A 17,254-nucleotide genomic window follows, 5' to 3' on the forward strand; every position below is an offset into this window, starting at 1 on the left:
GTCCCCTTCTGCCGCTACCCAGCCAGCCCCAGGCTCCTCGGCGGCCTCATCCGTCAATTGGGTATCCTCACAGCTTCCTCCCGAGGCTCCCCGGGAGCTTAAACAAGCGTGTGCAGAGTCTGGCGCAAGAAGGGGCTGACTCACAATTCCCAAGTTATTGTTGTTGTTTTCACTGCGACCGTCATGACTAGCCCATCTCCCTCTCCGTCTCTCCTCCTATGGAGACGGGGTGGGAGGGCCTGACCCCACGCCGCCCCCTTCCCTCCCAGAGCTCTGGGTGGGAGCCCCCAGTCACCCAGCCCCTACCCCAGAAGCGGCTCGGCCACATCCTGCGGCAGCCACTGGCACAGACCCACCAGCTGCCATCGTGGCCTCCAGCGCCTGCCACCCTGGGCCACCTCCTCCCCTGTCATTGCCGCCAGTCCCCTGCCTCCCCGCAGGCGTCCTCCCAGCCTCACCTGCCCACACCCGGCACTTCCCCACTTGCCTTGTCTGGCACCTCACCTTCTCCTTCAAGGTCCCCCTTTGAGTCTAACTTCAGTCTTTCCAGCTGCTGCCAGGAGGCGCAAGGGAGACAGGAGCCCCGTGTGTGATGGTGGGTGGAGTATCCGGGTCCTTGGGAAACCTGGCCTCTGCAAGCACTCCCTGGAGGGAGAAGTGGGGTGAGGGGGTGTCCAGGGGGCCGGAGGCGCGTGCAGGTGGCGAGAGGACTTGGGTGGATGCCGAGTCGGGCGCCAGATCCTAGCTCTGACTTTCTCGGCTTGGCTCACCACCTTTTGTCTGTCACTTGTGTCTCATCTGTCTGTCACTCCATCTCCACCTATCAATGTCCCTTTGTGAAAGCACACAAGGAAGCAAGTTTTTAACCTGGCTGCTGTCTGCACCTGTCGGCACATCCTCTCCCCCTAGACTCAGTTTTCTGTTCTGGGAAATGGGCATAAAGTCTTCCCACCACGGAGATGGTGAGCTGAGGGCCAGCCCTCGCTGTCTGCCTCCCTCGGCCTGTTGGGCCCTCATCACCTGGGACCTGGGGTGGCCTCGCCCCCTTGGGTCCTGAGCCTTGGGTGGCAGCGGCAGCAGAGAGCTGTCTGGACTCAGGGGAGGAGCTGGGCTTCTGGAGGGGGAGGTCCCTTCCCTCAGTGAGCCTCTTCTTCTCTCCCCTCCTCCCACAGCCCCCCGGCGCCCAGGCGGAGCATGAACATTGAGGATGGCGCGCGCCCGCGGCTCCCTGTGCCCCCCACTGCCGCCCGGTAGGATGTCCTGGCCCCATGGGGCCCTGCTGTTCCTCTGGCTCTTCTCCCCGCCCTTGGGGGCCGGCGGGGGCGGCGTGGCCCTGACATCCGCTGCTGGAGGGGGCGCCCCACCAGCCACCTCCTGCCCCGCGGCCTGCTCCTGCAGCAACCAGGCCAGTCGGGTGATCTGCACCAGGAGAGAGCTGGCCGAAGTCCCGGCCAGCATCCCTGTCAACACGCGATACCTGAACCTGCAGGAGAACGGCATCCAGGTGAGCCGGGCTGGCCGCCGTCGTGGGGGCCCTGGGGTAGGGGCGCAGGTGTGGCCGGGCGGCCAGTCCCTCCTCCCTGAGCCACCAGCTGTTCGTGCCAGTCCTTCCGTCCCCTGGGCACTTCTCAGACGCCGTGTACATCCTCGTCCCTTGAGCCGAGGCTGTGTCTCGAGTTTTCTCAGCTTGAGGCTCCTCCCTGTGTCTGGACGGCAGCAGGACCACCTGCCTGCCTCCCACAGCGCAGGAGCCACAGGTCGTGCTGGGGGTGACCCTTCCCTGAGGCCCCCGTGCCATCTGCACTGCCGTGCCCGCCGCCTGGGGCATTGGGCACATGACGCTGGGCCTCAGTTTCTCTATCTGGAAAATGGGGATGATAAGAGCTCTGCCCGCAGGGCAGGTGCGAGGGCTGCTGGACTTCATACTTGTCAAGGGTGTAGACTTGCTCTGGCATGGGTAGCGCTCATTCGCTTGTGGTTTGGGGCTCCCGTCCCCACAGAGTCTTTAGGAGAGCCGAGCGCTTCCAGGTGCTGGCTTGTGCTGGAATGGGGCAGGTGCCATCCGATTATTATTGTGGTTAAGATGGGCAGCCCATGATGCTTTGGGGGCACAGCTGTGCCATTTTGAAGCAGGTGTCTCCTCCTCTGCTCTGTTGACTCTGGGGCTGGATCATCCTTGGTTGGGGGATCATCCTTGGTTGGGGGATCATCCTTGGTTGGGGGGGTCATCCTTGGTTGGGGGGATCATCCTTGGTTGGGGGATCATCCTTGGTTGGGGGGTCATCCTTGGTTGGGGGATCATCCTTGGTTGGGGAGGATCATCCTTGGTTGGTGGGATCATCTTTGGTTGGAGAGTCATCCTTGTTTGGGAGCTGTCCTTGGTTGGGGGAGATCATCCTTGGTTGGGGGGGGTGCGTCCTGTGGGCTGTAGACTGTGGAGTGGCGTCCCTGAGCACCAGAAGCCAGTAGCATCCCACCTCCCCAGTCCCAAGCATGTCTCCAGATGTCAGACATCCCCTGGGGACGGAGGGAATCCCCTTTGGTTGAAAACCACCGCGGAGGAGGGGTTGTGTGGGTGTTTTCTTTTTTTTTTTTGGCCATGAGGCATGGGGGATCTCCTCACCCATGGAACAAACTATACCTTCTGTGTTGGAAGGCAAAGTCTTAACCCCTGGAACACCATGGAAGCCCTGAGAACTGCTGGGGTTGGTTGGTTTGTTTTTGGCTGTGCCCTGCGGCAGGGCAGGCAGGACCTTCCCCAACCAGGGATCAACCCCGCGCCCCCCACGTTGGGTGCACAGAGTCTTAACCCCTGGACCACTCGGGCAGTCGGAGACCCTCTCTTTCAAAGGCCTTTGGTCAATATGCTGTCCCCATGCAGGCCTCTCCTATCCCAGCCCATAGAGCCACGAGAGAAGAGGGGGTCTGAGCTAAACATCCGCTCCCCACTGCACCTCCAGGCCTAACCCCAGGAAGGGGAGGGGTTCAGGGGCCCTCCCGCCATCTGACTGTCTTGGACAGCCTGAGGGCTGGGGTCCCATGTGTGGGGGCAGAGAGGGGACCTCTTGGTGCGTTGGGTAGGGTGGTAAGTGTCAAGGGAAATGCCAAATGCCAGGCTGTCGCTTCCTGGGTGGCCGTGGGGATAGAAACCCCGAAGCCAGAGTCGGCCCGTCGCCCTGCCCCGCTCCCGCAGGACTGTGTCCCCCTGGGCTCCAGGCCGCCTCCTCCAAGAGGCTCCCTTTCCTGCTCCTGATCTTGGAGTCCAGCTTCGATGCCACCGCTCTGTCCAGGTCTCCCTCAAGCGGGCCCTCCATTCTCGCCCTTCTTCCCCCTGCCCCCCCGCCCTGTCCTCCAGCATCCCTGTGCTGGCACGCTGATGCTGCCAGGCCCTTCCCTCTCCCTGGGCGGCTTCCACTCCAGAAGGGAAGGAAGGCACGGTCGACTGATGGCAGGCTGAGGAAGCTGGGAACTGGGAGCCCGAAGTGGGGAGGTGAGCATGTCAGGGATCCTGTCTGCGATGGAGCTGCCGAGTCCACACCACAACAGCCTCCCCATGGTGGGAGCACACAGCTGTGGGGAGCTTGATGAAAAATTCCACCCCTCCAACAGCTGCTGAGAGCATGTCCCCACCCAGGTGCCCCTGCCCCCACCCCGCTCAGGGCACTGACCTAGGACAATGACCGAGCAGCATCAGTGCCTGAGCCCTGCCAGCCGCTAACTCCGTACACCCAGCCCATCCTCCCAGGGGCCTCCACACAGGCCTGGCGGTGCCCTCTGCCTGGCTGTTATTCAGTTGCTCAGTTGTGTCCGACTCTCTGTGACCCCATGGACTGCAGCACGCCAGGTCTCTTTGTTCATCACCAACTCCCGGAGCTTGTGCAAACTCATGTCCATGGAGGCGGTGATGCCGTCCAACCATCTCATCCTCTGTTGTCCCCTTCTCCTCCTGCCTTCAGTCTTTCCCAGCATCAGGGTCTTTTCCAGTGAGTCGGCTCTCCGCATCAGGTGGCCACAGTCTTAGAGCCCTCTGCCTAAAACCCTCCAAAACCCCCTGGTCTCTGGAAAGAGTCCAGGCTCTTCTGCGACAACCAGTCACTCTCCCAACCCTGAGAGGCTGCCCAGACCAACCCCTCACCTGAACGTGCCTCTCTTTGGGTCCTGATGTCCCCCAGGCGAGCCTTCCCTCTGAATCCACAGCCCCCCAACACCCCTGGCCTTCCCCCTTAACGCTTCCGTCATTCTCTATCGCCTGGTCGTCTTCCACGAGGGAGGCTGTAGTGTAGGTACTTGGGACACATCAGTGAGCAAATCCGACACCCAGGTGCGCCCTCCCAGCGCCTGCGTTCCAGGCCTCTGTCTAAAAGGAAGTGTGCGTGCGTGCGAAGTCGCTTTGGGCGGGTCCGACTCTTTGTGAGGGCACGGACTGCAGCCTGCCAGGCTCCTCTGTCCATGGGATTCTCCGGGCACAAATACTGGAGTGGGTTGCCAAGCCCTCCTCCAGGGGATCTTCCCGACCCAGGAATCAAACCCACATCTCTTACATCTCCCTCATTGGCAGGCGGGTTCTTTACCACTAGCGCCACCTGGGAAGCCCAGGAGGAAATGTGCTTTGTGTTAAAGATGTTAAGGGCTGTGGGGAAGGAGGCTGGATGCGGGTGAGGGGGTGGTGGCTGCAGCTCTATAAGCACAAGGGTCAGAGCGGCCTCCTGGAGAAGGTGACATTTGAGCAAATGTTTGTTTTCGGTTGTTTTGTTTGGCTGAGCTGTAGGGCTTGTGCGATCTTAGTTCTCTGACCAGGGATGGAACCTGAGCCCCCTCCAGTGGAAGCGTGGTGTCCTAACCGCTGAACCGGCAGGGAGTTCCTTGAGCACGTATTTGGAGGAGGGGACAGTGGGAGCCTTGTGGGGGCCTTCTGGGCAGGGAGCAGCAGGTGCAAAGGCCCTGGGGTGGAGCCTGCCTGGTGTGTGGGAGGAACAGTCAGGAGACTGGCGTGGCCAGAGCGGAGTGAGCCACAAGGAGAGGGCACGAGGTGAGGACAGAGATGGGACAAAGGGATCGCGTGGCCATGGTGAGTGCTTGGCTCTTCTCTGCCGGAGACAGGAGCCAGGGGAGGCTCTGAGCAGAGGCCGTATGGGCCCTGACTTGGGTCTCTCTCTGGCCAAGGTGTGGGACCCCAGAGGCAAGAGTGACGGCAGGCAGGCCTGTGCAGAACTCAGGAGAGACAGGTTGGTGGCCCGGCACACTCCTGGACTAGTTGCGGTGGAGGTAGAGAGAAGCAGACAGATCCTGGGTCTGTTTGAAAAGTGGAGACCAGTGAATTCTTCAGCCAAGTGGATCCAGGAAAAGAGGGAGAGAGGATGACTCTGTAGGTCTGAGTGGACCCCTTGGTTGGACTTGCCTGCTCATGTGTCTGTCACCCCCTGTCCCAGGCCACTGGCCACCAAACCATGTAACCCACACCCCTGTCAGATTATACATATATGAATTTATTACAAAAGTCATGCAAAGGTCTACAGCATCCATGGATTGCATATAGTATAAAGCTTACACAAAAATGGCTACTGTTAAATGATGGTGTGCGTGCGTGCTCAGTCGTGTCCAACTCTTTTGTGACCCTAGCGTGGACTGTAGCCTGCCAGGCTCCTCTGTGCATGGGATTCTCCAGGCAAGAATACTGGAGTGGGTTGCCATTTCCTTCTCCAAGGGATCTTCCCGACCTAGGGATCGAACGCTCACCTTCTGCATTGGCAGGTGGATTCTTTACCATAGAGCCACCCGAGAAGCCCATTAAAGGATGGCAGGCATGTCTGTTTTTATGTTTTGGCTGAGCCATGTGTCATGTGGGATGTTAGTTCCCTGACCAGGGATGGATCCCACACCCCCTGCAGTGGAAGCTTGGAGTCTTGACCACTAGACCACCAGGGAAGTCCCCAAGCATGGCAAGCATGTCTTGAAATCCTAACTTTCATTTTTCACCCCTGGAGGTTCTTGCACCCCCTTCTCTGGAGAGCACTGACCCCCCCACCCCAAACCACATGTTCCCTGAGGTCAGGGAATGTCCAGTCCACAAAAGCAGATGGTTTGAAACGTTTAATGGAATCGTACACCCTTGGTGGACACAGGCAGATAGCAGGAAAAGTGAGGTCACCGTAGTTAACGAATAACTTTTTAATTATTCAGATTTTAAAAACTGAAATAACTCACCCTTAGTCCCACCACCTAGATATAAATAACTACTGTTTAGCCTTCCTGGCTCTTTTCTGTGTAAATGTGGTTTTAGATTATTTATTCTAGAATAAACACAAATTAATTTAGGAAAACTAGGAAAGATATCTAAGTAAGAACACAGGGACAAAAGTCATGTGTAGCCTCTGACAACCACAGGTAACTCCCATTAACACTCGGCATCTTTTCATTCAGAGACTCAGCACGTACACCTCCGTGCATAGGACAGGTTCAGGTCTCTCAAGAGATATTTTGCTTTTATTTTTTAAAAGAAAAAATGGAATCACCCCATTTCATACAGGTTTGCAACTGACTTCTGGCACCTCGGAGTTTAACCATGAACATCTTTCTCCCTGATTCTGACACTTGTCTATTGTACATTTGTGTGTGCCTGGTCGTGTCCGACCCTGCGACCCCGTGGACTGTAACCCTCCAGGCTCCTCTGTCTACTACTTGTATTTTAACCACCACACTGGATTCTGATATGTGGGCATCGGGTTGATTAACTCGTCCCTTCTCATTTCCAGTGTTTTAACTGATATAAACAATACTGCAGTGAACATCCTCAGTGCTTGTTCTTTCAGAAACCATTCTGGATTCTGCCCTGGGGATAAATTCCTAGAATGGGATGGTGAGGTCGGAGGCTGTGACCTCCCCAAACACGCATGCACACACCCGAGGCCTGGCCCGGTAGAGGTGGCCAGGGTTGGGAGACTCAAGAGCCCCCTCCTCTTGTCCGTGGTCACCTGCTTGTCATCTGGGCTCCCAGCCAGATGGTCACCTCCCTGAGGGCAGGGACTTCCCCGGCTCCCTTCTGCTTCCCCAGCACCCAGATCAGAGCCTGGCACACACTAGGCGCTCAGCAGGTGTTTGTCTGAAGATAGAAGGCCAGCCCCAGGGGACCGTCTGTGAGCTGTAGCAAGCCAGTCCTGCAGCCCCCGACCCTGAGAACTGGGGGCAGCCCTCAGGTTCAGTCACCCGTTCCCACTAGCCCCGGCCTGTGGTCCAGCAAGGGCAAGAACCACACCGGGAGTGCAGCACCTGTGCAGGGACGGGGGCCAGGCCTGCGGAGATGCTTTCTAGGCGAAGCCCTAGGGACTTGCCTTCCCTCAGCCCCAGTGTCACTCAGGATGGGCACGTGCCCACCCTGGCCGGCTCAGGGACACCTCTGCTCCCCCGGATCCTCTTCCAGGTAGAAGCCATGCCTTTGAGCAGAGCTCAGCCAGCTTACCCCTTCCCAGCCCTGGGGGGGGGTCCTCCCTGGGACCCCTCCCTCAGTCACAGCCTCATCCCCTCTCTGCTCCCCTCCCCACCCCCACCGGAGCCAACCATCCGCTGTGTTTACTCTGGATCTTTCAGCTTGTGTGTGTTCTTGCAAAATGCTTATTGTTGCTTTGTGTACACGCGTTGTTAATTTATGTAAATGAAGCTGCGTTATAGACGGCTTCCTTTGTCTCACTGTTTTCACCAGGCCTGGGTTATTAAGAGCCTTCCACATCGCTGTGTGTGTGTGTGTGTGTCTGTGTGTGTATACTCAGTTGCTTTAACTGCTGCAGATTCCCTTGATGGGCCACCCCCCCAATCTCCCCAGCCCCCAGGAAGCTTCACACTGCCCCCACCACAAGCCCTCCCTCAGGAGCCCCTTAGGGGCGGCAGTGGGATCATGTCTTCGGAATGCACGCCAGGGGGATTTAGAGGACATGATGTTCTTGACCTCACAAAGTATGCTGACCAGCCCAGGTTTCTGGGGTCTGCCCTGGTCCCTCTGGGGGCCCACCATGAGGTCCTGTGGGCAATGTGTGACTAGGAAATACGCTTCCATCCTAAGGAGACGCTCAGAGTTGTGCTGAAGGCTGGGTGGCCCAACAGAAGCAGCCTGGGCTCCCAGTGATCGGAAATCAGTTCAGTGAATCGCTGAGCATCCTAAACACAGAACATCCACACACCGATTTAAAATGGAGTTTCAGGGGCTTCCCCGGTGGCCCAGCGGTAAAGAATCCGCCTTGCAAGGCAGAGGACGTGGGTTCAATCCCTGTTCGGGGAACTAAGATCCCATAGGCAGTAGAGCAACTAAACCCAAGCACTGCAACTACTAAAGCCTGCACGCTCCAGAGCCAGGACACACTGCAGAGTCTGTGTGCTGCATCAAAAGATCCTTCGTGCCACAATGAAGACCCAATGCAGCCAAATAAATTAATAAAAGTTTAAAATGGAGTTTTGAAGACTATGGAAGGACACCGGGAAATGCTCAGACGATCATACTGAACTTTTCAAAGGATGCGAGTAGTATGTCCAATGTGTCTTTAAAATTTAATTGAAAATTAAAACAAAATCCAGGGACCACCCAGATGTATTAACAGTGCCTGTTGGTTTGGTTTTTTGGTGGGGGCCACTCTGCAGCTTGTGAGAGCTCAGCTCCCCAAACAGGGAGCGGCCCTGGGCTCACAACTGTAAAAGCACTGAGTCTTAACCACTGGATCGCCAGGGAATCCCTTTAATTTCTTCTTGATGTCTTCTTCATTCTCTAAATTTTCTACAGAGAGGGCATTTAACACTTTTTGTATCCGGGGAAAAAATGAACTTAAAAAATAGCAAGTACAGGGCTTTCCTGGTGGCTCAGTGGTTGAGAATCCGCCTGCCCATTCAGGAGACTCGGGTTCGATCCCTGGCCCGGGAAGATCCCACACGCCTCGGAGCAACTAAGCCCGTGCGCCACAGCTACTGAGCCTGTGCTCTGGAGCCCGGGAGCTGCAACTCCTGAGCCCTTCTGCCTAGAGCCCGTGCTCTGCGACAAGAGAAGTCACCGCAAGGAGAAACCCAAACACCGCAACCAGAGAGTAGCCCCCGCTCCCTGCAACTGGAGAACAATCCACGCAGCAACCAAGACCCAGCAGAGCCCGAAATAAATACAACTGTTAAAAACAAAAATAAGTACAAAATGTCACACGAGCCGAAGGAAAGAGTCTACAGTGGGATTTGCTGAAGGAAAAAGTCTACAGTGGGATTTGCTCACCTTTCCTGGAGAAGGGAGAAAGAGAGGTTGTGGAAGATTTGCCTCGACTTGTTTGTTCCTGTAACAGCGGGAGTGTGCCCATCTGATGGGTACGGGAGCAGGGGCGCAGGTGGCTTGTCCCCCTGCTCGTCCAAGGTCACCCAAATCGCGGTGACCCCAATGGCTTGCCCCGGGTCCCAGGAGCTGGCCCGGAAAAGCGAGGCCCGGCCAGCCAGGCTTCAGTTTCAAGAAAGTCAGTCTATTGCAGAGAACCCACCGTGGTGCGTGACCAAGGTGAGCACCAGAAATGGCTTTGCAGTTACGCGCCAGTTTGCGATTTTCTGGGCGGTCGAGTCTTACCAGCATCAGGAAACACAGGGAGTTTTTGACTAGATGGACTTTTCCCAGCCAGAACTCTTAAAGGAAGGGAATGGTGAGCAGAGCGGGTGCAGAAGGACCCTCTCTGGAGGTCAGCAAGGGCAGGCTGGTGGGGCTGCCCAACCTGGGTCACCAGGGCAGGAAGGGACAGCTGGCCTCAGGGGCCATGCCCAGACTCCCACGACTGGATGCCTAACTCAACCTCCCCAGCTTCCATCCTGACTCTCGTTTCCTCCTTCCTTCCCTCGGAAGCGCCCTCCAGAACCCTGGGTCATCCTGTCACCCTCTCTGGCACTTAGTTTCCGCATCTGTCAAGACAGGATTCTGGAAGGCTTGGAAGTCAGGAAGACTCTTCCTGACTTATTTTCACTTTGACATGTAACACACACGCAAGAAGAACGTGGACGTGAATGTCCAGCTCAAAAAGATCATCAGAAAGGGAAGGGCTGGGACTTCCCTGGTGGTCCAGTAGCAAAGAATCTGCCTACCAATGCAGGGAACATGGGTTGGATCCCTGGTCTGGGAAGATCCCGCGTGCCTCCAGACGACTAAGCGTGTGCGCCACAACCATTGAGCCTGAGCTCTGCAGCCCTGGAGCCACGACTACCGAGGCCCGAGTGCCCTAGAGCCCGTGGTCCCAAAAAGAGAAGCCCAAGTGCCTGCGTCGGAGAGCAGCCACCACTCTCTGCAACTAGAGAGCCCGCATGTGGTAATGAAGAGCCAGTGCAGCCAAAAATAAATAGATAAGTGGGAAAAAAAGTCTCCTTGCCCCCACTGCATGGGGTGAGGGTCCGACCCCTGGCTGAGGAATGAAGATCCCACATGCTGTGTGGCACGGCCAAAAGTTAAACTTTTTTTAAAAAAGAGAAGGGCCACGTAAACGCCACCAGGACAAGAAATGGAGCATAAAGAACTCTGGACCCTCCACCAGACTCCTCACTCTGGGCAGCTACCCTCCTGCACGTCTGGCTGCATCTGCTCTGCACACCCACTGAGACGCATCCCTGGGGTTTCCTGTGGCCGTGGCCACTCCCTTTTCCCTTCTGTATTGTTGGGTCACGTTCTATCCATTGCAGATACCCCAGTTCCGCTTTGCATTTCTGTTGATTGGCATTTGGCCACGCCAAGCAGCATGTGGGATCTTAGTTCCCCGACCAGGGATCGAACCCACGCCCCCTGCATTGGAAGTGCAGGCTCTTAACCACTGGACCGCCAGGGAAGTCCTGTTAATGGGCATTTGGATTGTCTCCAGGTTAGGGCTCTCACAGGCTTCCCTGCTGGCTCAGTGGGTAAAGAATCAGCCTGCTAATGCAGGAGTCACAGGAGATACAGGTTCGCTTCCTGGGTGGAGAAGAACCCCTGGAGGAGGGCATAACAATCCACTCCTATATTCTTGCCTGGAGAATCCCATGGACGGGGGAGCCTGGTGGGGTCCACCGGGTCGCACAGAGTCTCACACAGCTGAAGCCACTGAGCACACACACACATAGGGCTCTCACTCTGCCTGCTTTTAAATTTAGTTTTTCTGAGTGGGAGGAGATGTGGGTGGAGCCCCTCCCCCGTTTATCCCTTGAGAGTGGGCTGCCTGCCTCGGGCTGGGGTGGGAGGGGCAGCAAGGCTGTCTCAGACTCAGGTGTGTAGGTGAGCGGGCCCAGGAAATGATGCCACACACCTCGGGCCTCACGCAGCAAGTCCTGTGCCAGCGAGCTGGTCTGCCTCTTTGAACATCAGACACCCCGGTGTTCCCCCTGGCACCCACCCTGATGGAGGCAGAATCCTTCAGGGCTCGGCCCCTGCTATCTCTACCCGCTCCAGCCTCCTGCATCCTGGGCAGGACACTGGCCCTTCCTGCTCCGTCCTAGCTCAGCACCTTCACGCACGCTGTTCCCTTTTTCTGGAATGCTGTTCCAGTCTCCCACTCACTTGGGCAACCCCAGCACTTAGGATGGTGGGGGACTGTTGAGATTTGACTCACGAGTCCTCTGACACATTATGGAACCCACTGGGGCCTCAGTTTTTTCATCAGCAAAATGGGGATAATGGTCCTTCCATCTTACAGCTGCCAAGAAATTCCATGTCTCTAAGCTATGGACCAGCACGTACTGAGTGCCACTGTGTGCCATGCGGTCTTGGGGGCCCTGGACTCAGCGCCTCGGCAGGTCTGATGAGGGAAGAGCACCTGGCGCCTCAGCACGTGCGCACACAGCCGATGAACAGTGTTGCGGTAGCTAGAAGTGAACAGCGAAGGGGCGCAGCCATGCACACACGTGTCCATTCTCCCCCAAGCCCCCTCCTCCCCTCCAGGCCCCCTGTGCTCTACGGGAGGTCCCTGTTCGACCCCAGAGCTTTACCCACCAGGCTGCAGGGTCAGCCTGTAAGGATGGCTGGGCGGGGTCTGTCTGAGCACAGTCTATCCGGGGAGCCGACATGTGGACGTCGGGCGGTCTCCTCTCCCGCCCTGGCCCGAGCACCCCCTGCCGCCCCGTGGAGCTGAGGAGGGCCAGCCCAAGCAGCATGCTGGGAGGTTGGTTTCAGCTACCCTCTCCCATGATGGTTCCTGGGGAACGGCAGGGGAGAGCTGCCCCTGCCCCCTGGAGCCTCGCGGAGCCCCTGTTAGAGCGGTACCTGGTGCGGCCTGGACCCTCCTAGCAGGGACAAATTGGTTGGATTTGTTGTTCGCAGTGAAGGAGTGGTGATGGAGAAGATGCTGCGTCCGGGGCAGCCCCTGGGCTGGGCCGCGTTGTTGTGATCCATGTTTGTTCTCAGTCCGCAGGGCCCGTGTTCCCATGTTCTGGAGGGGACTCAGGCCCCAGAAGGCTGAGTCTTAGGCCTGGGGGAGCTCAGTGAGCAAGGTGGGAGCCCTCAGTGGCCCGCACGCTTGCCCAGCTCTGGCCACATCCTCGCAGTCAGACAAATCCCCACTGAAAATGGAAAGCATGAGTCCCTGACCTCAGAGAAGGAAGAAATATGAGGAGTCGTCATAAAAGCAGTGGGTACAGGAAAAAAGAAACAACTGGAAAAAAAAATGGTGAATGTGGACCTCCCTGGCAGTCCAGTGGTTAAGACTCTGCACTTCCGACGCAGAGGGGTGTTCCATCCCTGGTTGGGAACTAAGAGCCCTCTTGCCGTGGGGCAACCAAGCTCGAGCGCCCCAGCTCCTGAGCCCAAGTGCCTCAACTAAGACCCAATGCAGCCCAAGGGGAAGAAAAAGTGAACCCAAAATAATTAACGAGAAAAAAAAAAAAACAGGAAGCTTCCTAAATTTTTGTTTACGGTTCATTACATTCAAAACCTATAAAAGCAATTTATCTTCATAGTGTTCAGATGAACAATCCGCCTCATGATTCTCCAACCACAGTTAAATTTTTAATAAGGGATTTCTTGACAGTTTATTTTCTTAAAAATCCCAGCAGAACACGGTGGGGTTTTTCCCCCCCAGCGTTAATAGCATTTATATACCACCTCTGAAGTGGAAAGTCCCCTAATTTATAGGCGAGGTTACAGGGTGGAAGGAGCGGGGGGAGAAGTCCCCAGCGGGGAGGGAGGCGGTCAGGGATGAGACCACGTTCCCAGGCCAGCCTGACTGCCCTTTGCATCCATGACAATTAGCATGGAACCAGGCTCACGGGTTGGGGGGGGGGGGCGGGGTGGAGCAGAGCTTGGCAGGATGTCAGCGTCCCCTCGTCCCCTCGAGCCAGAGACGTCAGGCTGGGAGGGCAGGGGGATTTGCCTGCTCCGAGAAGCCAGTCCCCACCTTGCCCATTCCACTGTGTGTCAGTGGACACAAGGGTGAGCCTACCCTTGGCATCAGAGAGGGTTTGGGGAGGAGTTTCAGATGGTGCTGGGTGAAGGGGCAGCAGGCCTGCCTCTCCCCTGTGACCAGGGCACCTCCCAAGATCTGTTTACACCATCACCACTTAATGATCATTTGCATAATTAGTATGTTTTGTGTCTCTGGTCCCCTCTCAAGGTCGGGCTCTGGGAAGTCAGCTGTGGCTGTGTCTTGTCCCTGCTGGATTCCTAGAGCCCGGCACGGTGCTTGACACATAGTAGGTGCTCAGAGAGTATCTTCCAAATGAGCGAGCCAGCACGTGGGTAACCTGAACAATGGATGGGCTCTGCAGCTCAGAGAAATGAGCTAGAACCCACAGAAGCCCAGCCCTCTCGGTTTAGGTGTGGGCGTGCTGGAGGCCTGGTGTGTCGACTCAGGAGAAGCAGACAGAGTCCTTGTTCTGCTACTCTGGAGCTGTGAGACTGAGGGCAAATGACTTTACCTCGATGAACCTCCACGTCCTCAGCTGTAAACCACCGAATGTGCAGAGAGAAGGCAAGGGCGTGTGTTTGGTCATCTCTGTGTGACGAGATTCCCACAAGGATCAAAGCAGATCACAACCTCAGAGTGTTTAGCACAGGGTCTGGAAATGCTCGGCACTCAACAAACACTAGTTTCTCCGTTTGACTTGTTAGGAACCAGCCTTGGATGGTCCTTTGTTGGAGTCAGAGATGGGATCAGCCTTGTATTGTCTGGAAGAGGAGGAGTGGAGTTGACTGGCTTTGATCTTTGGGTTGCGTCGTTGTTCAGTCATTCAATTGTGTCTCTTTGCGCCCATGGACTGCAGCACGCCAGGCTTCCCTGTCTCACTATCTCTGGGAGCTTGCTCAAACTCACGTCCATCGAGTCGGTGATGCCATCCAGCCATCTCCTCCTCTGTTGTCTCCTTCTCCTCCTGCCCTCAGTCTTCCCCAGCATCAGAGTCTTTTCCAGTGAGTCGGCTCTTCCCATCAGGTGGCCAAAGGATTGGAGCTTCAGCTTCAGCATCAGTCCTTCCAGTGAATATTCAGGGTCGATTTCCTTTACGATTGACTGGTTTGCTCTCCTTGCTGTCCAAGCGACTCTCAAGAGTCTTCTCCAGCACCACAGTTTGAAGGCATCAATTCTTTGATGCCCAGGCTTCTTTATGGTCCAACTCCCACATCCACTCATGACTACTGGAAAAACCATAGCTTTGATTCACACCGTGGATGCTCTCCAAATGAGCCTTGTCCATTCTAAGCCTTGACCTGGGTGCAGAGAAGGCAGAAATGATTCAGATGGAGTCTACTCATGGCCCAGACAAGGAGACATACGCATTGAACCAGCATGATAAGGGTCTGCTAAGAGAATGCCTGTGACAAGTCAGTGAGCACAAGCCAAAGACAGACTCCTGGCAGAAGGCAATTGGAATGTCCCAGGGAACTCGAAGCCCAGGTGGCATTAATGGTAAAGAACCTGCCTGCCAGTGCAGGAGACATAAGAGACACAGGTTCGATCTCTGGGTGGGGAAGATCCCCTGGAGGAGGGCATGGCAACCCACTGCAGTATTCTTGCCTGGAGAATCCCATGGACAGGGGAGCCTGGCGGGCTACAGTCCTTGGGGTCTCAAAGAGTCGGACACGACTGAAGCGACTGAGCAGCGGTAGTAGGCATTCCAGGCGGAGGGCACAGCCTGTGCGAAGGCAGAGAGGCCAGGTGAGCGAATAGAACCCCGTATGTCTCCCTGTGGCCAGAGCAGAGGGGAGGCCAGTGGGACAGGTCCTACATAGCTTCCGACACCAGGCTGAGGGTCACAGAGAGCCGTGGAAGGGCTGTGAGCAGGGTCGTGGCAGGATCTGAACTGCACTTTAGACAGTTCTGACAGCTGATATAGAGAAAGCAGCCGGGGAAGAAGCTGGAAGCCTGGAGGTACGACAGTTGTTAACGGTCATCATCAGCCTCATCAACAATTTAAAAATATGTATTACTGCCTGCTTGCCATGTCCTGGGCACTCACTATCTTGTCCGAGCCTCACAACGCTTCAGGACCTGCAAGGAAAATGGTCTCAGAGACGTTAGGACACCTGGCCAGGCGCGCACTGCTGGTCAGCAGCAAAGCCGAGATTCGAACCCAGCCAGCACTGACTCCTGGCCGCAGCCCCCACCCCCAAGGAGGGTGCTCCCCAGTCACCCTGCAGAGAGGAGGAGGGAAAAGAGACTGGAATCCCGTTAAAAATAAAGGGACTCACTATTTAAAGCAAGCCTACAGCGCCTCCTCAGTAAACCCGGGCTTCCCTTCTCCGCCACACCCCCGGCCTGTGGCCTGCTTATTCCCAAGTGCATCATTAAAAGGACTGGTGGGGAGACCCCCGCCCAGCCCCGCCTGGGGAGTGCCCCTGCAGCTCCCTTCATACACCCCCTTTCCCAGCATGAAGGGGACAAAGCACATGGACCAGGAGCAGTTGCAGCTCTGTGCTGAGCCAGGACGCACCTTTTGGACGCGGTGTGGTTTTAATTGCTTTGTGCTGAGAACCAGGGAGACCTGGGCACACCTACCAGCTGTGCGCTTCCCCCAGGCCCAGTGAGCAGCCCTACTGAGTCACTCAACCTTGCTAAACCATCTGATCTCTGAAACGAGGCATGATGCTCTGCACTGCCCAGGTTCGAACCTCGCTGAGCGGTTCCTTCTGCGAACGTGTGCTAACGGCACCCACCCCACCGACTGGGCAGGACAAGCCAGACTAGGGGTTGGGGATGCCCAGCCCAGAGCCTGGCACTCATCGCTGCAGCTCAGATATCGCCTGCCAGTGCCAAGCCTTGTGCTGAGTGAATCTCACCGAGTACCTCGTGTCCTCCAGCCAGTTCTGCAGGCCCGGTGTTGAAGGTGCCCTTCCATGGAGAACGGTCCTCCTCCATTTGCTCCTTCAGAATTGCCCTATCCTGGCTCAATAACTAGGCAAAGGATGGATGAATGAATGAGAGACATTTGGGCTGGGTTCAAGAGGGTGGACCAGAAAGAGGGCTGATGAACGTGGAAGAATTGATGCTTTCGAACTGTGATGTCGGAGAAGACTCTTGAGAGTCCCTTGGACAGCAAGGAGAGCAAACCGGTCAATCCTAAAGGAAACCAACCCTGAATACTCATTGGAAAGACTGATGCTGAAGCTGAAGCTCCAATCCTTTGGCCACCTGATGCCAAGAGCTGATTCATTGGAAAAGACCCTGATGCTGGGAAAGATTGAGGGCAAGTGGAGAAGGGGACGACAGAGGATGAGGTGGTTGGATGACATCACCAAGTCAATGGACGTGAACTTGGGTGAACTCCGGGAGATGGTGAGGAACAGGGAGGCCTGGCGTGCTGCAGTCCATGGGGCCACAAAGAGTCGGACATGACTGAGTGACTGAACAGCAAGACCAAGAGGGTCCGTTCAGTTCCGTCGCTCGGTCGTGTATGACTCTTTGCAACTCCATGGACGGCAGCACAGGAGGATGGGCAGGAGTTTTCTAGGTGGACGAAAAGGGAAGGGCATTCTGAGCAGGGTAAGAGTTTATGCAAAGGTGGAGTGCCTGTGAGATAGTTCTAGAAGTTGATAGTGGCTGAAATGCAGCTGGAGTGATGGCTGCAGGTGAGGGGGCCAAGCCAGGCTTCCAAGGCAGGCTGAATCTCCCCGGAGGGCACTGGGGAGCCATGGAGAGCTCTAGAGAAAGGCAGAGGCCGGGTCAGTTCCAGGTGTGGCAAGGCCCTGCAGATGGACTCAAGGGGAAGAGACTGGAGGCTTGGAAGGTTGAGACATAAGCTGGGCCATGGGAACAGAGGAAGCATGAGACATTCAAAAGGGACAGAACTGGCTGGCTTGCTGGTCGAC

General features: G+C 56.4%; 1 protein-coding gene across 2 annotated transcripts in view; it reads left to right on the forward strand.

Moving 5' to 3' along the window:
• The window catches only part of LRRC4B (leucine rich repeat containing 4B), a 42,157-nt gene that overhangs the window by 16,279 nt on the left and 8,624 nt on the right, over nt 1-17,254 (forward strand). For both annotated transcript variants that reach the window (XM_055411407.2, XM_055411406.2), the window contains exon 2: nt 1,173-1,504. In XM_055411407.2, coding sequence (XP_055267382.2) covers nt 1,208-1,504 — 297 coding nt within the window. In that variant the 5' untranslated portion in view covers nt 1,173-1,207. The remainder of the gene's footprint in view (nt 1-1,172; nt 1,505-17,254) is intronic.

This window comes from Moschus berezovskii, chromosome 22 (assembly GCF_049115385.1).
Source record: "Moschus berezovskii isolate FMDL1 chromosome 22, NW_MosBer_1.0, whole genome shotgun sequence".
Classification (NCBI taxonomy): Eukaryota; Metazoa; Chordata; class Mammalia; order Artiodactyla; family Moschidae; genus Moschus; species Moschus berezovskii.